This window comes from Vigna angularis, chromosome 7 (assembly GCF_016808095.1).
Source record: "Vigna angularis cultivar LongXiaoDou No.4 chromosome 7, ASM1680809v1, whole genome shotgun sequence".
NCBI lineage: Eukaryota > Viridiplantae > Streptophyta > Magnoliopsida > Fabales > Fabaceae > Vigna > Vigna angularis.
This window is the reverse complement of record NC_068976.1, coordinates 3,962,424-3,987,890: the sequence shown is the minus strand read 5'-3', so window position 1 is coordinate 3,987,890 and position 25,467 is coordinate 3,962,424. Positions and strand designations below refer to the sequence as shown.

The 25,467-nt window shown below is 31.7% G+C and overlaps 1 protein-coding gene across 5 annotated transcripts; it reads left to right on the top strand.

Moving 5' to 3' along the window:
• The first annotated feature begins 311 nt into the window (after positions 1-311).
• LOC108336896 (casein kinase 1-like protein 3) lies at positions 312-25,115 on the top strand. 5 transcript variants are annotated; one of them, XM_052879914.1, is made up of 15 exons: positions 318-513; positions 1,105-1,145; positions 13,307-13,376; positions 13,454-13,602; positions 13,764-13,859; positions 13,975-14,045; positions 14,435-14,496; positions 14,581-14,644; positions 14,768-14,852; positions 15,086-15,212; positions 22,754-22,836; positions 23,128-23,182; positions 23,345-23,466; positions 23,841-23,945; positions 24,755-25,115. In XM_052879914.1, exons 1-14 carry the CDS (start codon positions 438-440, stop codon positions 23,943-23,945), a joined length of 1,206 nt encoding a protein of 401 aa, XP_052735874.1. In that variant the 5' UTR covers positions 318-437; the 3' UTR covers positions 24,755-25,115. The 5 variants fall into 5 exon arrangements, 4 of the variants coding, with proteins under 4 accessions (XP_052735875.1, XP_052735876.1, XP_052735874.1 ...); XM_052879913.1 differs by having other exon boundaries at positions 24,751-25,115; XM_052879916.1 differs by lacking the exons at positions 23,841-23,945; positions 24,755-25,115 and having other exon boundaries at positions 316-513; positions 22,804-22,836; positions 23,345-23,431.
• Positions 25,116-25,467: the final 352 nt, after the last annotated feature.

Below are 25,467 nucleotides of genomic sequence, written 5' to 3'. Positions count from 1 at the left end.
TTTGAATTAACGAAGGAAAAATTCATCTGGTGAAAATATTAATATTAGAGTTGTGCTAATCATTTTCTAAGATTAGAAAATTTAATATCCAAATCATAGCATGAAAAGGTTCAATTAATTAAAAAAAATCATAAAACCATAAAATATGCATTTGGACAAAATGACTCACGGCTGATTTTAGGGACAAGGAATTTGAAAAGTGATGCGACTGATGCACGCTACGTTGCCTTGTTGGATATATTTCTTGTCCACCTACGTCATCAACAAACTTTTAAATGTAAAACTGTAATTCCCAAACTAACCCTGCTATGGAATCTATTCTCCTCTCTCTCCTCTTCTCTTCTTCATATATTCCAAACCGATTCAGCCTCTGACAGCAAACCTCGATTTTGGCATTCCCTCTGTGTATCAGTAAACCGTTGTCGTTTAGAGTTTCAATGGCGAGAATCCTTGGAGGAAAGTATAAAATCGGTGAAAAAATTGGGAGCGGATCATTTGGTGAAATTTACATTGGTAGGAAACTTTTTGCTATTACTTTTTTTTTGTTAAATAGTTTTTTTAATGATACATGATAATTTTTTATTTCATTTTACTATTTTTTTTATACTTTTAATTTGGTCCTAGTTTTTTTAAAAACGAAATAACATGATTCTTAAGGTTAAATTTATGGTAATAGTTGAATGTTATATGACATTTGTTGATCATGTTACTTTGGCTTACAGTTTAACTTTAATTGATATTATTTATGTCACATGTTACCATTTTCGTGATTACAATCAATTTAGGGAAGATACTATACTTATTTTAAAAGAATAGATTAAATAAAAAAAATCAAATAATGGATTGAAACTAAAAAGTTACTCGTAATATTGAGATAATAAAGAACTTATTTAACCCTTTATTTCTTAAAGAATTTAGTTAATAAAATACTTTCTGACATAAAATATTTACAGAATTAAAATAAAATAAAATTTATTTTTAAAGAACTAATTCAGTAAATAATATTTTAGAAAATATATCCCTTAACTTATATAGTTTTGGTTTATTATTATTATTATTATTATTATAAATTATCTTTTTAACTTGTATATGTTTTATTTCCAGGATCACATATAGATACTTCTGAAATCGTAGCCATCAAAATGGTGAGTCTTATTTCCTTTCGTCGCAAATTTATTGACTTCCATTTCCGGCATAATTTTTTTTTAATTTCCTATTTATTACTCGTAAGGGTTGGTGCTAAGACCTGACATAAAACATGTGGAAAGGTACAATTGGAAGAGATTGATCGAGGAGATTTAAGAGGATTTAAAGTTAATTTTTTTTTTGTTTATTTGAGTAGATTTAGAAGTAGTGAGAGTGAATTTGAAAGTAAAGTTTATAAGACTTAGTGTACGATTTTATTTATGTGATAAATTAAAAAAATTTACTTTCGAATTCACTCTCACCTACCTTCAAATCTACTCAAATAAACAACAAAAAAATAAAATTTCTCGATCACTCTCTTCCAAATTCATTCATTCAAGTGAAGAAAACCTTAAGGATTTAGGATTAAACTTTGAACCAAAATTTTATTAAAAAAGTATTTAGTAAAATAACTTTTCCTTCTCGTAAAACAGGAGTGTTTTATTTCAATTTCTAATATTAATCCATTTCCTTTAAGACAAATGAAAATGTAACCCCTTTCTTGCTTGCTTGTGTTGAACACCATAAGGGTATTTATGTTAACTCAATCATTTGATTAAGAAATGGCTAAATTAGTCAATTTTAGCATTAATATAATTTATCAATTTTTTTCATTTAATGTAAAGATTCGGCATACTTTGATTTTTCTTCAAGTTAAGGTGATTCATGACCATTAGTGTTATTAGTTTCTAATTGTAGATATTCCTTGTTGCAAAATGATTAGATTTTTCAGTAATTATTGTTTTTTTTTTAGTATGGTAAATACTTGACTTTTCTCAAAAAAAAAAAATTGACTTCTGTTTCTGATCTTTGTAAATATATTGGTTTTTTTCATTTGGTTTTGAGAAATTTAGTCATTTTTATTTTCATCCCCAATAAATATTTAATTTTTAATCTTAGTTTCTCTAAATATGTAATTTTGCAGTCGTCACAAATTTGTTATTTTTTTTCTTAGAAGTATACCATTCTTCATCCTAGTCCATGATAGTGTTATAGATTGATGTTTTACTTGAGATGGCGTAACATTGCTAAATTTAATCAAACAAATTAACAACAGATAGCAAAAGAAAAAAAAATCAAAAAGAAAAATAACAAAATCAAAACATTATTGTATTACTAAGTATTCATGTTCAAATCTTTTATTCTTTTTATTATGCTTTTTATAAAAAAAATCATGCGTCTAAATATAATGGTTGATCCAATTTAACTAGCATATTGATAGCCGAAAATTGATCTGGCCGACTGATTTCTAATTTCAAAACAAGCTAAAAGAGTTGGTGTGTTTGGGTAAAATAATAAAAATAAAAGAAAAAAAGAGAAAATTAAATTATTCACTTTATACAAATAATTTAAATAAATATTTCGTTTAAATGATATAAAATAAATTAATAATTTAGCTTGCTAAAGTATTAGAAAAGTTAAAGCTATAAAATAACAATAATAATAATAATTTAATAATACGGAACTGACCAATTAAAATGACAAACCTGATCAATCATTTTTTCCATCGATTGGCAAAACCTTTTGTACCAAGTCCGAATTCTTTGTTAATTAACTTTGAAAGTTGTCTTCATGCTATTATTTGAATGGACCAAAATATTTTAATAAGATTTCTTTTACAACATTTTGGTATAATATATGAACTATTTTTTTATTAATTTATTATTTATTTATTATTATGTGACATGTTTAATTAAAATGTTGTAAAAAAAAAATCGTCACATATCATTAGAATTTCAAATTATAAACTGAACTTTGACCGAAGAGTTGGTCCTTGCTTTGTCCAAAATTTAAGTTGGATGTTTTATTTTATTAATTGATTTCAGTTCATTTGTTATAGTACACCAAATTTTGAAGGACTAAAAGTGGATTAAGATGTTTCGTCAACCTATTTTCTTTTAAATTAAAAATTAAAATAAAAAATTAATTATTTTATAAATATAAAATATACAATAATGTTATAACTTAAATTGTAAGGTATGTTCAAAATTTTGTAATATTTTGATCTTAAAATCTAAAAATAAATGGATATCGACTTTTAACTCAATTATGTTAAAAAAATTTCATGTGCCAAACACAATTCATGCTAACATTTGGTTTACATAATTTAACACATTCTCGTTACAGTATTAACTAATAAACACGCTTTACACGTAATAAACATATTAACGTAATTGGATGAAAAAAATTATATTCATTCATTTATAAAATTTAAAAACCAAAAAATGTATCAAAGTTTCTCATATGAAAATTTTTCAATTTTATGTCAAAATTAAAAACTAAAAACATATTTAAATATTTAAATTATTAATATTTATAGGTTAAGGTTTAATTATTAATTATAATAAACTAATTTAATATTTAAAGACAATATACGTTTTAGTATGTATAATTTTAGTTTTTAATTAATTTAAACTTTGTTATTTTCTATTCACAAACCATCATTCTTGTGTTTTTACTTTTAGTTACTAAAATTGCAAGAGTATTCAATTATTTATTCTAAACTATAACATCCCATATTAATACTCTTCTTTACTGTCAATTTGTTCATCACATTGATATGTTTATATTATATATTCTTTTTACCAAGAAAAGTGTTTAAATTTGTTTCAAAAGAAAATATATAAATATTATATTACTAGAAGAATATATATATATATATATATATATATATATATATATATATATATATATATATATATAATCCTAATTTATAATATTAACAGTCTCATTTTTGTTGTTCACTATTGTCGGTAAGATTTTCTGCAAGTACATTTATTTAATCTTTTGACATATAATATAAGATGTCAAAACATCATAAAAGGAATAAAGGGTAAACTTATTTATTTTTATAAATTTCTAGCATTTTATATTATATAATTCAGGATTTCATTCAAAATTTCATTCAGATATTAATCATTCAACACTTTATATAAATAAACCTATAAGGCTCTAGATCAAGAGACATATACATGGTGTTGATGTTCTTATAAAGTCTTGCACCTATCATAAATTTTCTCTATAATACATTCAAACATTAACAACAATATTTCTTTTATCCAAAAACCACCATCCTCAACCTGTGATGAGTTAACCTGTGTGAGCCGGTTTGGCTCAATTTAACAGGTTTATCCAAAACCATCACCCTTATCCCAAAACCATCAAGATAGGGTTTGTTCCTATCAATCCTTTAAGGCACGATAATATTTCATACCGATCCTGTAGACAAGGAACATCCTTCGAGTCTTACCACCTAAACCTTATTCTCTATTTGAGTATTAGTGTTTAGTAGAGTCAAGATGACTTCACGTCGAAATGACTATATTCATACAATTCACAAAATAGTGATACATTCTTATTAGTGGATTCAATATAGTTTTGGCATTCAAGCTTAGGCTCTATTCAACTCGACATACACCATCACCACATTTTCCTCATCTCAGTAATTCTCAATAAGCCACAAAAAGCATTCATAGAAATTTCTTATAACTTAGGCAAATCACAATTTATCGCATATACAAAATTCAATATCATTTATATAATTCATATCTTCATTATCACTAGCATTTCAGCTATAAGGATCACAAACAAAAATACATGTACAAAAATTCATCATCCAAAACATAAAACAACTAATAACTAATTCTAATCCAACCAACTCACAAACTATAAAACATATTAATATTTGGAACTTATACAAATCAATAAGCTTCCCTTGCCTTAAAAATAACCTTTCCTAAAGCTGAAAGTTCCCTAGCTCAATAAATTGAGTTATTCCTAATTAGAAACTCTCTTTAAAATTATGATCAATTCAAACTTTTCCTTACTACCTCAATTACTAAATGTTGTTGTCCGTTTCTAGGATCATTGAATGCAATGGAATACATGATGACTTGGTAAATTTTCACAAAGTCTTTGAGTCGCACACTAGTAAATTTTCTTCTGTTAACGTTGCCCTTTCTGTTAACCTTACTATTTGATGGGGAAAAGGCCAAAAAATATAACAACTTATCAAACAGTAATAACACAGCGGAAATTCAATCCCCCTTCTTGCGAGAATCTGTGAGGAGCACCAAACAAATAGAACAAAAATAGAATTCAAAGCACAAAGAGACACCAACAATTTTTAGCGTGGAAAACCCTCAATGCAAGGGTAAAAACCACGAGTCGTCCAGACCAAAGAAAAATTCACTATGATCAATAATAGGGTACAAAAGATTCTCCAATAATAACACCAAAATGATGTGTTCAATAAGCCAATTTAAATAAGCACAAATGCTTACAAATGAGAACCAAGAAGATGAAAATTCCATAAAACAGGGCTGCTGGTGCGGGATCGATTTCGTCCAATCTAGACCTCCGATTGACGATCCGAACGGTCAGAATGAAGAACCATATGTCCGGAACCTACTGTCCAAAAATCAGCGCGATCCAACGGTGAACGAGTTCACAGAAAATAAAACACCAGTGTAGGTTTAGGGTTATGCGGGAATGACTTTCTCTCTTTCTTTTTCTCCCACTTGGCTTTTGCCTCTCTTCAAATGATTCTAATGTGCTCTACTAATATGACCCATCTCAATTTGACCTAGTGAGACCTAAAGGTCCACATTATTTGGGCCTATTCTCCACATAGGAAGGGAGCTCAATAACCCAACAAATCTCTCCCTCACGACTATGTGGAGATATCCGCCAAATCGGCGATCTCACAACAAACTTCAAACTTTCCTCTTGGCAATGCCTTGGTCATCATATCAGCACCATTATCATCTGTATGAACTTTAGCTAATTCCAACAACCTAGCATCCAAAACATCACGTATCCAATGATACCTCACATCAATATGTTTGGATTTATAATGAAAAGTTGGATTCTTACCAAGATGAATAGCACTTTGACTGTCATAATACAACAAGTAATTCCCTTGCACAAAACCAAGCTCCTGCAATAATTTCTTCACCTATAACAACTCCTTACATGCTTCAGTAAGTGCAATGAATTCTGCCTCAGTAGTAGACAATGCTACACACTTTTGCAACTTTGATTGCCAAGCCAAGGCTCCCCCTGCAAAATGAATCAAATACCCTGAAGTAGAATTTCTGGAATCAATGTCTCCAGCCATATCTGAATCTGAGTAACCCACCAAAGTAGGCTTATCACCTCCAAAACAAAGCCTCAAACCACTAGTACCACGAAGATACCTCAAAATCCATTTCACAGCATTCCAATGCTCTCTACCTGGATTTGACAGAAATCTAGTGACTGTACCAACATGTGCAATATCAGGCCTTGTACATACCATTGCATACATCAAACTACCCACCACAGAAGCATAAGGAACTTTGCTCATATCCATCTTCTCAGCTTCATTTGAAGGACTTTGTTTAACACTCAACTTAAAATGAGTAGCAAGAGGAGTACTTACAACTTTAGCATTTTCCATTTGGAATCTTTGCAACACCTTCTGAATGTAGTGCTCCTGTGATAGCCAAAGTTTCTTCTCTTTTCTATCATGAGTGATACTTATACCAAGAATCTTCTTAGCAGCTCCCATGTCTTTCATGGCAAAAGACTCGTCCAGTTGCTTCTTCAACCTATCAATTTTGGATACATCTTTCCTAACAATAAGCATGTCATCAACATATAACAACAGTATAATGAAATCATTCTCAGAAAATTTCCTGACAAAAACACAATGGTCAGAAGTAGTCTTCTTGTAGTCTTGCTCACACATAATAGACTCAAACTTCTTATACCACTGCCTCGGAGCCTGCTTCAAACCATATAGGCTTTTTCGTAGCCTACACACATCTTCCTTGCCTTCAACAAAGTTCTTAGAAGGTTGTTTTGGCCTATCAGATATTTTGGGTTGAGCTTCTGATAACTCAGGTACATCACCAAGACTCTCATCTAGTGACACATCATGTTCCTCTTCATCAAGATTATCAATAGGAACATTCAAGTCATCTCCAATCTGTTGATTAGTATCACCATGTTGTTCATCATCATGAACATCAATATCCAAATCATTAATAGACAACCGAATTAGATCAAAATCAGCCACATTACCATCTTACTTAGGTGTAGACTTTTCCACCTTCTCAATATCTTCAATGGTTTGATCTTCCATGAATTGCACATCACGACTTCCAACAACTTTCTTTTCAATGGGATCATACAACTTGTAGCCAAATTCATCCTGACCAAAGCCAATGAAGATGCATTGCCTTGTCTTCACATCCAACTTGGATCTTTCATCCTTTGGAACATGAACAAATGCTTTACAACCGAAGACACACAAATGATCATAAGTAACATTCTTGCCAAACCAAATCTTGTCTGTCACCTCAGAGTTCAAAGCGACTGTAGGACTTAGATTAATAACATGCACTGCTGTAAACAATGCCTCACCCAAAAAATGCTTAGGCAATTTTGCTTCAAAAAGCATACACCTAACTCTTTCAATCAATGTCATGTTCATCCTCTCTGCTAAACCATTCAACTGAGGAGTTTTGGGAGGAGTCTTCTCATGTGCAATACCATACTGTCTACAATAAGCATCAAATGGTCCACAATATTCACCACCATTGTCAGTACGAATGCGCTTCAACTTCTTGCCTGACTGTCTCTCAACCAAAGCATGAAATTCTTTAAACTTGTCCAACACTTGGTCCTTTCTCTGTAAAGCATAAACCTAAAGCTTCCTGGAACAATCATTAAGTAACAAAGTAAAGTGCACCACTAAAAGACTTTACCTTCAATGGGCCACAAACATCAAAATACACCAATTCAAGCAACTCTGACTTCCTGGAAGGAGGATGCAGTGAGAACATTTCTCCAACTCTACACTCTTCAATCTTTAGAGAACATCCTTTTTAACTAAGCAGTTAAGTCCTTTTTCACTAATATGCCCAAGCCTTCTGTGCCACAAAGATGACTCCATATACATGGCATTCACACTATCTTTAGCAACCAAAGCTTTTGTCTAGTAAAGCTTAGAGTTTTTCTCCCCTTTAGCCACAATCAAGTTACCTTTGGTGAGCTTCCACTTTCTAGAACCAAAGTGGTTATCAAATCCACCATCATCAAGTACCGGCATAGAAATCAAGTTAAAGCGAACATCTGGAGCATGTTTAACTCCTCTAAGCAACAACTGCATCCCCATGTTGGTTTGCAAGTGAACATCACCAACACCAATAACCTTAGACACTCCATCATTACCCATCTTCAATACTCCAAAATCACCAAGTGTATAAGATGTGAAGAACTCCTTCCTAGATGTAACATGCAGTGTAACACCACTATCAATTATCCACATGCTCTCATCAGATACAAGATTAATAGTGTCATAATTACGAAGATAAATAAGGTCACCACATGTAGTAGTAGTAACACGATCACCATCATCGGTATCTTTTTCTCTTTGCTTACCCTTTTTGTCTTTGCTCTCTTTCTTCAACAAAAAACAATTCTTTATATGCCCTGTTTTGTGACAATAGTGACACTCCACATTCTTGCACCGAGACTTGGACTTGCTCATGCTTTTATCTCTACCACTATTTTGTTCTTTCTTTTGGCTTCTCCCCCTATTCTCTGTAATAAGCACTTCTGAATGAGATGAAGTACCCTGTGTCTTCCTTCTCATCTCCTCATTAAGAGCACCACTCTTTGCCATTTGCAAAAAAATATCACCATTAGGGGTAGCACTTATCATGGAAACCCGAAATGTCTCCCATGAATCCGGTAAAGAGTTTAACAGGAATAAACCCAATAAATCATCATCAAATTTATACCCACTCCTGCTAATTGATCATAGTGCCCTTGAAATTCACTCAAGTGATTTGAAACAGGATTTCCTTCCTTGTACTTCAACTCCACAAAATTTTTCAGCAAGTACAATTTATTAGTTCCTGACTTAGAGGCATACAAGGACTCAAGCTTATCCCATAGGCTTCTCGCATGTGTCTCATTAGCAACAAAATTATAAACATTATCATCAACAAACTGCCTGATAAATCCACATACCTGTTGATGTTCAAAATCCCATTCTTCATCTGACTTGGATTCTGGTTTATTGGAAGCAAAAACTGGAAGATGTAAAATTTTCACAAATAGCAAATCCTTCATCTTGCCTTTCCATAGGTGATAATTTTCCCCATTCAAAGGAATCAATTTTGTATGTGCCTCCATCATTCACACAAACTAAACATTCCCTTAACAAAAGAGCTCTGATGCCACTCTGATGGGGAAAGGGCCAAAAAATATAACAACTTATCAAACAGTAATAACGCAGCGGAAATTCAATCCCCCTTCTTGCGAGAATCTGTGAGGAGCACCAAACAAATAGAACAAAAATAGAATCCAAAGCACAAAGAGACACCAACAATTTTTAGCGTGGAAAACCCCTCAATGCAAGGGTAAAAACCACGAGTCGTCTAGACCAAAGAAAAATCCACTATGATCAATAATAGGGTACAAAAGAGTCTCCAATAATAACACCAAATTATGTGTTCAATAAGCCAATTTAAATAAGCACAAATGCTTACAAATGAGAGCCAAGAAGATGAAAATTCCACAAAACAGGGCTGCTGGTGCGGGACCCATTTCTCCCAATCTGGACCTCCGATTGACGATCCGAACGGTCAGAATGAAGAACCATATGTCTGGAACCTACTGTCCAAACATCAGCTCGATCCAATGGTGAACGAATTGACAGCGAATAAAACACACCAGTGCAGGTTTAGGGTTATGCGAGAATGACTTTCGCTCTTTCTTTTTCTCTCACTTGGCTTTTGCCTCTTCAAATGACTCTAATGTACTCTACTAATCTGACCCATCTCAATTTGACCCAGTGAGACCTAAAGGTCCACATTATTTGGGCCTATTCTCCACATAGGAAGGGAGCCCAATAACCCAACACTATTAACGATCTTCCAACTGTAAATCACTTGTTTTCTTCTTACTTCCTTTAGTTCATTGGGGTTGGCGTTGGATTCACGGGAGAAATGGAAGATGCCTTTTTGGATGGGTGTGCTGGCGTCAAATGCGAGGGTTAGGTCGTCGATGGGGACGAAGAGGAGAACGTCAAAGTTAACTACGATTTCACGCATGAAGTTTGGTGTTGTGCTCTTCGTCCTTGCCGACGACCCAACCCTCACTTTCATGTTAACACATCCATCTACGAACTTGTCTTTCATTTCTCCCACAAATCTAGTTAGAAACTCAAACTTACAACCAACGTTAACTCCAATGAACTAAAGAAAGTAGTGAGAAAACAAATGAATGACAGTTTGAAAATCACTAAAGGTAAGGTTAACGAAAAGGGATTGGTGTGTACAATACGACTAGTGCACGACTCAAATTCATTGTGAAAATTTACTAGGACATCATTTATTCCTATGTATTAGATGATCCTTGAAATTTATAGTAGTATTGAGTGTCTGAGATTGGATTGATCAGAATTTCAAATAGATTCTCTAATTAGAAATACCTCAATCTATTGAGATGGGGACCTTTAGCTTTAGGAAAGGTTACTTCTATGGTTAGGTAGTCTTATTAACTTTTATAAGTTCCAAATACTAATATGCTTCATCATTTGTGTGTTGACTAACTTGGAATTAGTTATTAGTTGTTTTATGTTTTGATGATGAATTGTTGTACATATATTTATGTGTGTGATCTTTATAACTAAAATGGTAATGATGATGAGGATGTGAATCATATAAATGATACGAAATTTTTTATATGTGATGAATGTTTTAATTTGCCTGAGTTATGATAAGAGATTTCTATTAATGCTTTTTATGGCTTGATGAGAATTAATGAAATGAGGGCATTGCGGTAATGGTGTATGTCAGATTGAATATAACCGTGACTTGAATGCCAAAAATATATCGAATATTGTGATATGGATGTATTACTATTTTTTGAATTATGTAGTGTAATGTATATGATTGTCTATAAATTTAGGCATAAAGTCATCATGACTCTACTGAACTCTCATAATCAAATAGAGAATGAGGTTTAGGTGGTGAGAGTAAATAAAGATTCCTTGTGTACAGATTGGTATGAAATAATACCGTGACTTAAAGGATTGATAAGAACTAACCCTATCATGATGGTTTTGGGATGAGGGTGACAATTTGAGGATAATGATGTTGGTTTTGAGATAAGGTGAATGTTATTGTTGAGGCTTGAATTTACTGGAGAAAAAATTTATGACAGGTGCCAAACTTTACAAGAACGTCGACACCCTATATTTACGTCTCTAAAAGTATAGTCTTTTAGGTTTATTTTTGTGTCTAATATTGTATAATGAGTTGAAAATAATTAAAATTTGATTGAAACCTGAATTATATAATATGAAATGCTTGATAGAACTTTATAAAAACAAATAAGTTTACCTTTCATTTCTTTCGTTGTGTTTTGGTACCCACCTTTAATAATCACATATTATATGTGAGCAAAAGACTAGGTAGATGTACTTATAGATGACCAACAATAAGATTACTAAGCATGAGACTGGTAACTTGGGATTATATATATATTTGACAATAATTTATCTAATTGAGTAGTGAAAAATCAATTGTTAACATTAGTAATAGGAAATAAAATTACTTGGGACCTTGCATTTGAGACATTGCTAGAGTCATTATAAGTTGTTGCTTCTACTTGGGATTTCACACTTTCATAGATATTAGGGTATAAGAAATCAATTAGGGCTTGCAAACAGGGAAATGGGATTGTGTTTCAATAGATAGGGAAAATGGTAACGTCTATAAGTGAAGGAAGGATGGATAAAAAAAATTAACGTTTGATTGAGGATAGGCTAACACAAATATGATTGAACATTGGAGAGAAGATGTGGAATTAGCATTGGAGGTTACATGAATTGGGAATTTTAGTAAGATGGAGGGAGGCAAACTAAAACGTTTTAGGAGAAAACTTTAATTTAATAACAAAACAAGAATGGGTCATTGATTTACTAGTTTGCTTTATTTTTGTGACTGAAACAAAATGCGTTGCTAAGTAGATGAATATTTCGGTCTCAATCACTAACAATTTCCCTTTATTTCAAAGTTTTTAGAACACATAATATTAGTCCCTAAATACTCTTGTATGACTAACTTTTCATTCAATTGCAAATTTGTCACTTATGAAAAATAGGTGACTAGATAGCTCATTATCATATGACACCTATATTTTGAACACTAAAATCGATGACTAAATAATAAGTTTCTAACCGTGAAAAAAAAATGATTAAAGTAAAAAAGATCGACATTAAATAGAATCCCATGAGTATTTTTGATAGGAGTGAGTTTTTATTTAATTTTATATTTTTAAAATTTGTTATGTAATTGGAAACAAAGTGTACTATCCATTTTTTATTACAATAAAAAAATTAATTTTTATCCTAATTATTAAAAAGTATATAAAATAAATTATTGCTAATTTTTTATTGAAGGGAGCTTTTATTTTTAGTATTTAATTAATTTAAGAAAATATATAAAAATTAAAAATTAAAATAATTTATAAAAATATAAAATTGTAACGATATGCGTACACTAAAATAATTAGAGAAACTAATCCTCTTTATTAATATATATATATATATATATATATATATATATATATATATATATATATATATATATATATATATATGTTAAGAGTACATTGTAGGTATTTTTTAAGTTTTAATTGATTATTTGATAAAATAAATTAAAATAATTATAATCATGTTATTAAATTATTTTATTATAATTAATTGATATATAAATCTTAAAAGCAATATAATACAAAATATTAATTTTTTAAATTATTCTATTTAATTTTATTTAAAAAGAAGAAAAAAAACTGGTTGTCACACTTCGTCTCACCCACCTATGACCTGTTAAATTGACAATTCAAATGAAACAAATCAAGATGGAGCAGCGGATTAAAAACTCAAATCCAATCTGTTAAAGTTTGAGAGGCTGACAAGTTAACTTACCTATACAAGTTACTTACCTATACTTGTTTGCATTCCACTTTCCATCCATTTTTATGAAATATAGATAAATTCTAATATTTCAAAAGTATAGACATTTCAATTTCTAAAAGCAATATTTTGCTTGTTTTATAGGAGAGCAAGAAAACCAATCAACCACAGCTATTGTACGAGTGCAATTTATATAGTATTCTTCAAGGAGGAAGTAAGTTAACAGAAACTCAAATGCTGTTGGAACATTTTCTATATAGATTCTGATTCCACATAGTTATGGAATTGAAGGTGGAATTCCAAGAATGAAATGGTGTGGCACTGACGCGGACAATAATGTTCTTGTTATTGAACTTCTGGGACCAAGTCTTGAAGATCTCTTTTACTTCTGTGGCAATAAATTATCTCTCAAAACAGTTTTGATGTTGGCTGATCAGATGGTAATCACTAATTCCTTTTCACGCTCCAGTTTCTTACTTTTCTATGCAGATTCACAATTTAGAAATTAAAAACAAAATTATAATTTTTTATTCATTTATAAAAACAATATATAAATACATGGAAATTAAAGATAAATCTGCTTTTGTTTAATTGACCACAGCTTACACGGATAGAATATATACATTCCAAAGGATTTTTGCATAGAGACATCAAACCCGATAACTTCCTTATGGGTCTCGGAAAGAAAGCAAATCAGGTATTGCTTCATTAGTATTTTTGTTCTTTCGATTTCTATGTGGATAAAAAGATTATTTAGTATTTTCTTTAGCTTTCAACCTTTAATATATAATGTTGTAATGTAACACTCTCAGATTTACATGATTGACTTTGGACTAGCAAAAAGATACAGGGATCCCATCACAAATAAGCATATCCCTTACAGGTACATATATTTTTCTGTCTAGTTTTACTATTTTATCTAATCTCTTATTATTACAGATTATATTTCAGGTTCATTAATTATGGAATATCTAATTTCAGTACAATGTATATGAGAAACGATAATAAATTAAAATTAAAGATATTTTATTCTCGGTAACTCCTTTATCTCTGTATGGTATAATATTCGTCATTTTATATACACTATTTAGTATAACTAAGAAGTTTTTAAGTGTTAGGACTTTTCCATACTTGTCCCTATAGTAATGTTGCAAAAAATCTGTTTATATGTAGATGCATTATTGCTAAAAATGAGAAACCAAAATCAAGTTTATATTTCGTGTCAGATTATTGTTGCTTAAAGCTTGTTCTTACATTGATAAATTCATCCAGAGAAAACAAAGGTTTAACAGGGACTGCCCGTTATGCAAGTTACAATACTCACTCAGGAATTGGTAAGTACAAAGAATTTTTCCTTTTTTCTCCTCCATAGATTGTAATAACCTATAACTTCCCTCAATTTTTTTACTTCTTATTAGAGCAAAGTCGTCGAGATGATTTGGAGTCTCTTGGCTATGTTTTAATGTACTTTTTAAGAGGAAGGTATGTGCAATCCCATCGAGTGTAATCTTAATAAAATGAATCTTGATTAATATAAAATTTTGAGTATTAGTTGCACATATTTTTCAACATGTGGCTTGATATTTGGTTCTTGAATTCTTTCAGTCTTCCATGGCAAGGTTTGCAAGCTGCCACCAAAAGACAAAAGTATGATCAAATTTGCAAAAAGAAGTTATCAACGCCCATTGAGGTCTGTTTATAAACAATTTTCACTTTTACTTGCTCTGATAATAAGAATTAGAAAAACATGGGTAACTTGGTTTGAAGGCTTGAATCCTTGACTTCATAATCAAAAATTATGTTTTCAAAAAATGGTATCGATGATTTATTCAATGTTTAACTCATCATTATCCTAAGAAAGATTTTACTATTGAACTTTTTGTTATGCATATAAGCTTAATATACTACATGTTATCTTCTTAGGTACTTTGCAAGTCATATCCTGTGGAGTTTGCCTCTTACTTTCATTATTGTCGCTCTTTGACATTTGATCAACGACCAGATTATGGTCTTTTGAAGCGTTTGTTTCGTAATCTGTTCACTCGTGCAGGTATTAATTTTTTTATTTCTCGCATGCTAGTTATCCCTCATTGTAGAAGTTAATTTTCTTGTTAGTTTATTATTCCCACCAATATTAATTGTAGCCGTGCATGATATATATTGTTATTGATAAATGATCAGCAACAATAATTTATTATTAATGGGTTTTGATTTAGTCATAATGGTTAAGAGATATTTAAGGAATCATAATCTTAACATATTAGGAAATATTTCAGGAATCACTGATAGCATATATCTCTTCTTATTATGTAGTGTTCATCTTGTATAAATACTGCATTCATATACATAATAAAGTGAATCAATTCATCTATATATATACTTATCTTAAATGAAATGATTGTATAATATTGTTAAGAAATAAACTTTAAACATAATTCAACTTCATAAAATTAGTTTGTATGAGGTTTCTACTTACTATACATACTATAAAATTGGCTTATTTCTAATTGAATTGATATGTGACACTAGTACAAAACGCGGAAAAGAAGGCGGGCAATATGTCGCGGTTTTCAGAGAACCGAAGTATATGTACAGGCAGTGGCATTTTTGCAATTTAAGTGAACTTATAGGCCTCGGTTCCCCTTGAACCGAGGCATAAATGCCAAATTACCTCGGTTAATGGTTAAAACGAGGCGTAATCCTTTTTCAAATTGACCTACAACATCGGTGTAATTGGACAGAGACAGTAAAATGAGTATAGACATCGGGTTTGGTAAAGAACCGAGTCAGTATTAGTTTTTTATCTTCAAAAAGTGCAGAACCCTAATCTCCAGTTCATCTTCCTCTTCTCCTCGCAGTTCTTCTTCCTCTGCTCCCGCGCAGTTCTTCTTCCGCCGCTCCGCCGCGCATCCAACTTGCTCCCGCGGAAGCCTATTCCTCTGTCTCTGCTCCCAAAGCCCATGGCCGCATCGTCGTTGTCCCACCCCCAAACCTGTCACGCCTCCCACCCCCGCAACCCTAACCCCACCACCAATCAGAACCGCCAACGGACGCGATCTCGCTCCGCCAACGGACGCGATCTCGCTCCGCCACGGGAAGCGATCTGGACGCGATTTTGCTCCGGCACCGGACGCGATCTGGACACGATATCGATCCGCCATCGGACGCGATCTGGACGCGATCTTTCTCCGCCATCGGACGCGATCTCGCTCCGCCACCGGACGAGATCTGGACGCGATCTCGCAACGCCACCGGACGCAATCTGGACACGATTTGGCTCCGCCACCAGACGCGATCTCGCTCTACCACCGGACGCGATCTGGACGCGATCTGGCTCCGTCATCGGATGCGATCTCTCTCCTCCACCGGATGCGATCTCGCTCTGCCCCCTCGTCGAACTGGCACCGCTTCCTTGCTGTCGTCTCCGCCCCCCAAGCTCGACAAGTTTGTTCCGCCGCACCTCTGGCCTGGGTTCGTGCCCCAGGAGAAGACCCACCTGGGCCGGGTTCTTTCTTTATCAATTGTTTTGGGTTTGATAGTTGTCGTTTTGTGGTTGTAGGCATCACCAACACCATTGAAAATATTGTTCAATTTTTTTCCAGAGTTTTGCTACTTGTCCATGGAGTGCGGTTGTCCAATTGGCTAATACAAGATGGCAGCCCATCACTATATGGAGTGGTTCATGAAAGGCTCCTTGCTATGTACATTTGTGCTGGTCATGGAATTGAGGCAGAGAAACAGTTGAGGGAGATGAAGCTTTGGAGATGAAGCTTGTGGGTAAGGAAGTTGATGGACATCTTTGTGACATTGTTCTTGCCATTTGTCCTTCACAGAAATAGGGCAATGCCATTTTGTGATGAGTCGTGATAGTCTAGGAGGATATCTTTTGCATCTTGCTGATTTGTGAAAAGATTATCCCTTGTTTCTTCTGGTTGAAGAGGTTGGCAACATTTGATATTGATGATTATTGTACTACTCAGTGGAAACTGACAAATTTTAGATTACAGTATATGTTATATTAATTTTAGATTACAGTATATGATATTGATGTTTTATTGTTTCATTGTTAGAGTATATGTTATATTAATTTATTTAAAATCTGAAGTAGAGCACTGAAAGAAGGACTTTGTTTTATAGGATGAATGTAAGTGTCACAATAGCATTTTTTTTTATTGAATTTCTCAATATATTACCTCGGTTCAAAAGAGAACCGAGGCAAAATCCTATTATTTTTGTTTCGGTCCACAACCGAGGCAAAAGGAGTAGACTTTTTACCTCGCTCGTATATGCTTCGGTTCCAGAACCGCTGCCTATAGGCAAAAACAACCGATGCCATATCTCTTTATTGTATTAGTGTGACTTGTTGGAAGTCCCACATCGACTAGAGATAAGACCAAATAATAATATCTAAGTGGGGTGCAAGCCTCACCTTACAAGCCAGTTTTGTGGGGTGTTGAATTAGGCTTAAACTCACTTTCTAAAATGACTTTCAGTTGATAGTTTAGAAAAAATAATAGGAGAAAATAGAAATTAAGTTGATTATGAAAATTTCCTAATCCTAGCTATCAAAGGTTTGATAAACTAACTAGTTTGGTCATGCAAAGCTAATTGACAAAGAAAAAGTTATGAGTGATTAAGTCCTAAGAGGCATTAGGTTGAATGAAGTTATCTAATTACTAGCACTGGTAAAAAAACAAGATTTTAACTCGCGTATTTGACATCGGTTAAGTTGTAACCGAAGCAAAAAATGGCGCGGTGGCATTTTTATAGTTATCACAAATGAATATGCCTCGGTTCAAAAAGAACCGATGCCTAAAACTGGTGCGGTGGCATTTTTGTAATTATCACGCAAGGTATATGTCTCGGTTCAAAAAGAACCGATGCCTAAAATTGGTGCGGTGGCATTTTTGTAATTATCGCGCAAGGTATATGCCTCGGTTCAAAAAGAACCGATGCCTAAAACTGGTGCGGTGGCATTTTTGTAATTATCGCGCAAAGGTATATGCCTTGGTTCAAAAGGAACCGATGCCTAAAACTGGCGCGGTGACATTTTTGTAATTATTTTTTATTTTTTTGAGAGCGTTTAGGCATCGGTTCTTTATAGAACCGAGGCCGTAGACCCTTATTGCCTCAGTTAAAAAAATAACCGATGTAATAACATGTGTTTAGGGTTAAATTTCGCAAACAGAGATAGAAGTTGCGCCGCTCCTCTCTTTTCTCCCATTTTCTTTTGTTTCCCTTCCTTCCTCTTCTCTGTTCTGATGGAGGCGCGACGAAGGGATCTTCAATGGCGTGATTGAGGTGTGGCGAAGACGCGGCGGGGGCGCAAGGGCGATAAGTCTCGTTCTTCTTCTCTTTGTTCTAATTCGCAGCGAAGGAGGAAACTTCCTTCCGTCTCCTTTTTCTAATTTTGTTTGGGTTGTTTTATGTTTAATTGATGCTTTGCGGGAGTGGTGGAGTTTGATTCTCTGCAGGTGGTGGTGGGAGTACGTCGTTCTCGTTCTTTGTTCTTCGTAGTGGAATCTTTGATGATGGTGTTGTGAGATGAAGTGGTAGGCATTGATGGATTGTAGCCAAGGGCTAACAACTCATATGGCAAATGGTGAAAACGAAAAAAAAAAAAAAAAAAACCTCTATTGCCTCGGTTGGATTTGAACCGAGGCAAAATCACACACCTTTTTGCTTCGGTTCAGAACCGAGGCAAAAAGTCTACCCCTTTTTGTCTCGCCTGTATATGCCTCGGTTGCGGAACCGTTGCATATAAGCGAAAATAACCGTTGTCGTTTCCCTTTAGTGTAGTAGTTAAAAGAAAACAAATAATGTTCAAAGGAACTTATAACACTTTTTATCCAAATAAATTAGCTACACGTATTAAAAGAAACAAATAATGAAGTTAAAATGTTCACTAGAAAAATAAAAAGGAAATACTAATACTTTCCTCTTGTTCTGTAGAGTTTGTCTTTCCTCTTTCCAAGAGACGATGGAAAAACAAACATAACTAAAAGTATGTTCCAATACATAATTTAAATAAAAATTTAGATGTCCAGTATGTGTTAGATTAAAGACTATAAATAAAACAAATTGTGGGTTTGAGCCTTGATATAACTTAAGATGACTATGTTGGTTCAAGATGTAATTAAAAGAGAGTTTTTGCTAATCATATCCAAAATTCAAAGAAAATAACTTAAAATTAAACTAATGAAGTAATAATTTGTTCCTAGCACTAAAGTTTTTAACTTTTTTTTTCTCCATTTTATTGATTTAGTGGTGAGCTCAAACATTTTGTTAGACGTTTCATTTACTTTATGATTTTGTTATATTACCCTTATAAGAGTTTGAACTTAGGTGCCATCACATCCTCTAATGTTATTGAATTATGGTCTCTTAAGAGATATATGGATTTCAACTATCACATTTTACAATTTCCTTTTTTATATAAATACTGAAATATAAACAATATTTAAAAACCTATTCACTAGGAACTATATTTCAATGTAAAGAAAAATGATGTTAAAAACCCACATGAAGTATTCAAGAAAATATATATATTTATAGAAGGATTAGAAAAGTTGGGGTTTTACAATCCAAAAATCATATAATTCATTTGTCACATCTCATACCACATAAAACATGAAATATGAGAACGACTTATATATCTAAGTAAGTTTTAATCAATAGAAATTGAAAACGAGGAAAAAAAAAAGGTGATAAAGATGAAGGAAGGAAGGAACTTGTGATTTTTGTGCCTGCAAGTGGTATTTTTCTTCTCACAGTTCTCAAATTCGTTTCAAACCAAATGAAAAAAAAGTAAAAAAAAAAATTACAATATTTTTTTAATAACATTTTAATTATCTAATTTTTTACTAATTCATTGTTTATTTATTATTGTATTTATGTAATTCTAAACTTAACAAGAAAATGACACCACAATGTTGTTAAAAAATTTATATTAATATATCATTATCCAATATATATATATATATATATATTTGTATGTATGTATATATATTAAGGTTATTTATTCTTAACAAGTAGGATAACTTGAGAAAATTACCATTTTGCTGATCAAAATTTTGAAACACATGTCGTCATACAGCCTTAAATTCGTGAAGCAGATCTTAAACGGTTGACAGAAATCACTCCAAAGAACAAACTTTAAAAGTATGAAATTTAACAATTTTTGCTTGGCAAAGTGGCATTTGTTGGGTGAATGTGTTACATTCATTGGGTGGAGAACTCAAATTCGCTTTGGCAAAGGCAAATGATTGAGCAAATTATGTAGAAACCTTCAATATTCATTTTTTTTGCATGATTTTACTAAGAAAAAAAAATCAAATTAGTTGACAAACTTTCTCCATAAAATACATTAAAAGACTACATTCAAAAGAGGTTAAGCTATTTTCCAACATAACGTCCTAGACAAGACTCTGCATGCTACAATGTTGATAATAATGAAAAGTTATAGTTTAGTTCACTTGAGAGAGTTTGCAGGAAATAATTTAGGAAAAAGTGATTGAATGGATTTGAGGATACATTTTTTGTTGTTTATTTGAATGAATATGGAGGTAAGTGAGAGTGAATTTGAAAGTAAAGTTTGTAAAAATTAGCCTAGAATTTGATTGATGTAATAGATAAATTTTTTTTGTTTAATTGGTAGAAATTAAAGATTACCAAAATGTCCTTAGTTATTAAAGTTATATAAAATGATAATTGTTAATGTTATATTTAATTGTAAAAATTATTATAAAGAATAATACATTAAAATTAATTATTAAAAATTAATTTTTAATTGGTATTTTGTTTCTTAGATACTTTCAAGAAGTTTAACTACTGGTGTAATACTTATATAGTTAAAAAGACATTTTTCTTAGTTTTTCTACATTTTATTAAATAGTTTAACCATTAACATAGAAAAATATTTTGGAATACAGACCTAGAATGATATTGTTTATAATTGTAAGAAATAAATCACTAATTAAACCTGGTAAAGTAGAGAGAAAATGGATGAGAATAGGTAATTTCAATCCATATGAGAGAATCCACCTATACTTTATTTTTATTATTAATTAAAACCAAAAAACCACTTCATTATTGTTATAACCTTCATCATCATCTTCTAAATCTAACTCCTCTTCATCTTCGTCACCAAACAAGTCATCCTTCCCAATCTAATCACAACTCTCGATAGTGTGTGAAGCGTGGTCATCACCAAAAGCAAGAACATGGTCTTTGAGGGACCTCTTGTGCTTGAAATCAGAGCTGCAAATGCAGAACCAAAGCCTACCATAATTTTTCTCGTGTGTCCTCTAATCCCCTCTCACAGCAAAAGGCTTGCCACACTTTCTACACTCAAAAGGCTTGCCACATCTTCGACTCCCACTGCTGTACACGTTAATGGACCTATGCATCTCCTTCACGGTTCACAGTGAGCCACCAAGCTTGTAAAGCATTACCACATGGAGGAAAGCATCAACGAAACTTTTACAGGCTTGTGGAACCGAATAGGGGAATCAAATTCCCAAATACATGTGAAAGGAATATGAGAGGGGAACCACAACTATGGGGAACCGAGTACAACCATTCACCGTACTTCTTCTCTCAAGTGTAACCGAATACGAGAAGATGGAGCAGAAGTTTATTTCTTCAATCAACTGGAACTGAATACGAATAGGTGGGAACCAAATACAATCATTCTTGCATTTCTTCGAATACAGTAATTTAAATGTGTATTTTCTCAAATTATGGAAGGTAAAAACGAGATTTCAATGTAAATCATCTCAAATCTTTGCATCTTTGCGGATGACCACAAAAGTGAAAAACTCGCAAATTCACTCAAATTATTCTTTCCAAATCAGAACAAACAAACATAATGCGTCCCGTAAATCCACGTTCACATTCTCTCACAATGTAATCCACTCAAGTAAAAACACCCTAAGTTTTGCTAATTAACATCTGTAACAAAGATGTTCAGTTTGAATAGTTGAAAATACATTAATTAACCTTTTGTTCTCCAGTAATTTTAAATATGAACAATAAAAATATAATTCATTGTGCATAATAAACAAACAAAAATTGTTAGTTTATTTAATGATTTTGTTATATATATATATATATATATATATATATATATATATATATAATCCAAAATTGTTAACACATTGATTCATATGTATCAATTTGTGACTCCTTAATTATGTTCCAATTTACTTATATTCTTCATGCAATTCATTATAGTAATGAACCACTTCACATTGTAATGACTGTTTGAAAATGATCTGTAATATCAGTAGTTGCACTCATTCTCAGCTAACAAGCGACAGAGAAAAACATTCTTAAAATTGTATTATTGATATCCCCTGAATTACCTAAGGGTGTTTATTTATAACCCTTGATCCCCAAAAAGCCCCTAGCTTCACATTGTATATGTTTTTTTAGTTACATCTTGATTGTTAGTTGTTGCTAAAAATAAGTTACAAAAGTACCATCATTAATGTGTTTGTGTACTTCATTGATTGCAGTATTGGTGTTTGATTGTACATTGTGGTCTAATATTTGTGTTCTGTGCTAATGTTATAAAATCTTCTTTACCAGGATATGATTCTGACTATTTATTTGATTGGACTATTCTAAAATATCAACAGATGCAACAACAGAAGACACAAAGTCAACCAAATGTCAGTCATTCCTTTCCTTTCCTTCAGTAATTTTAAAACCTTATACATGACTTAATTTAAGTGTTTGAAGTCTTCAATTTTTCTTTCTTAAAAGTGTTTCACAGAAAATTAATCCAATTGTTCGTAGTACTTTTTTTTTTCGTAACTTTGAATCTCGATAGATTTGCTTTTAATTATGATTTTCTCAATTTCATTTACAGGATAATGAAATTTACGTGGGTTTTTTGCATAGCATGCTTTAAATCTGTACTAGTCTATTGAATATCTCACTTGTCTATTTTGGAATTGTAGGCTCCACTAGCTGTGCCTACTAGTCTTGAACCACTGGAGGAGGATAATAATAAAGGTAATTTCATGCTTGTATTAGGTATCTGAAGAATCAATTACTATAATTTTGATATTCTCACAAAAACTCATGATGTTTTTTATTTAATTATGCAATTTTCATAGTTAAAACCATAGAATGTTGTTGTATTGAACACATCTGATGCATTATTTCCTTTTTCAGGAGTTAATGGTTCAACTCAACTTGATGCGGAAAGACCATTAATCAGTGTTGATCATCAACGGGTTTTCAAAACAACATCTAATATTCAGAATCATAAAACCAAAATTCAACCAGAGAAACATGTATACTCCTGATGAAAGTTTTACCATTGTTTTCTTGCCTCTGTCATAATTAACGAGTTAGCTAGTTATTAATTTGACCAATTTTGTTACCTTAGAGAAGGAGCAACAAGGAAGAAATTTGAATAATTTGAGAACTATGCCATGTACATAATTTATTTTGGGATTAAATTGTGAGTGAAATACATTCTCAAACTTGATAGAGGTGGCATAGTGGTTAAGGCTTAAGCATCTTGCATTCACACATTACAGAGATGATTTATTTAATGAAAAGTCCAATATTCAATTATTTGTGTGATTATAGTTGTTGATTTAACTATATCCATCCACATATTTGACTGAAGTATCACACTCTGACAGTAATAAAATTGTTGCAGACTGTGAACAATGGTTCATCTATGCCCACTGCTATGCCCAGAGTCTCAGCAGAAAATGTCTCAAAACCAGTAAGGCTTCGCCGAGTTTCATCAACAAAACAATAGGTAAGGGAACAACACAAACTAGAATGTTGAAGCTTCTACCTAACTTTTACTATTATCCTTTGTCCTTTTTAGAAATTTAAATGATGTAAAAGTTCACATTCAATATAAATAAAAGAAATGTAATGAGTTATAGAAAAGAAAATTTTAAATATGTTTCTAATACTTGAATTTTGATTCATATTAAATTTTGATATATTTTAATTTTTAAAATTTTAAATATATTTTAATACTTGAATATAATCTTTTTAATATAATAATGTTAATTTTTTATATGTTAAATGTATTTATTCGGGCTGTAAAAGAAAAACATAAACAATTCAAATACTAACCTATAATATATTTGACACATAAAAATATTTAATTTAATTATGTTAAAAGAATTATATTAATTTATTTTTAAAAGTTTGAAAATTAAAATGTATCAAATATATGGATACAAACAAATCTCAATTTTACTTCAAAAATTTAAAGACTAAAAATATATTTAACAAAATAAAATAATCCATAAACATCAAACCTTAAAATTTTATGTTGAAATCAATATATAATCTCTTATATGAACAACTTCTACCTTAAAGTCAAATATGATCAATAACAAGATAATTAATAACTCGTGATTAATCTCCTTAGTCTATCACTATTAAAGAAAAACTTATGGACATTCCTTAAATGTTGTTTTTGGTCTTATTCTTTTACAAATGCTAAACACTACTAAATGTAGAGTCTTTTGGTGAGTCACTATGCTTATTTATGAGACAAGGATTTGGAAGTGTGACATGTGTTTCTAACTCTGTCAAATGTTAAGGAAGATGACATTAGCAATTTTGCTGAGCATGACACAAGCCTATCAAATGCATTGGTGGACATAACATGCTTATAAAGTGAAGAAATGAACCCATTCAATATTTTTGGAATAGTGAAAATAAGCTGTGAAGATATACTTGAAGCGCAATGCATGATTGAAGGTGTTCATTGGTTTCATGCCACAAGAAATGTAGCCATTATGAGAGAGATTAAACTTAAACAAACAAACTAACCATTAACTAGTTGAGAGGATGTTATTTGTTCAATATATATTGTTGGATTGAGTTAAATATAAATCTATTTATTAAAAATTTGTGGTTAAGCATGCATGGGTGAAGGATGTGACAGTCATTCTTTTGGAGTTGATTAATCAATATTTGCTTTTGTTTGAAGCATTTGTTACAAAGGGGCAGCTAGCATTGCTTATTTCTTTTTTTCCTTTTTTTTTTTGACTTAAACGTATTTAATTTTTTTTACCACATAAAGACAATTTATTTAAATGAATATCAAAAATTATAAACCACAAAAAAGTGATAAATTGATCCTAATTTTACAAATTTATCCATCTAGGGTTCTCATTTCTTTAATACTAAAAAAAAGCAAATACATCATGGGAGTAAGGTGCTTTGAACCTAGATTTTTCAATTTTTGTTTATTGTAATAAAAATTTAGGAAAATTAAATTAGGTAAGATTTTATTTTATTTTTGTTATAAAACA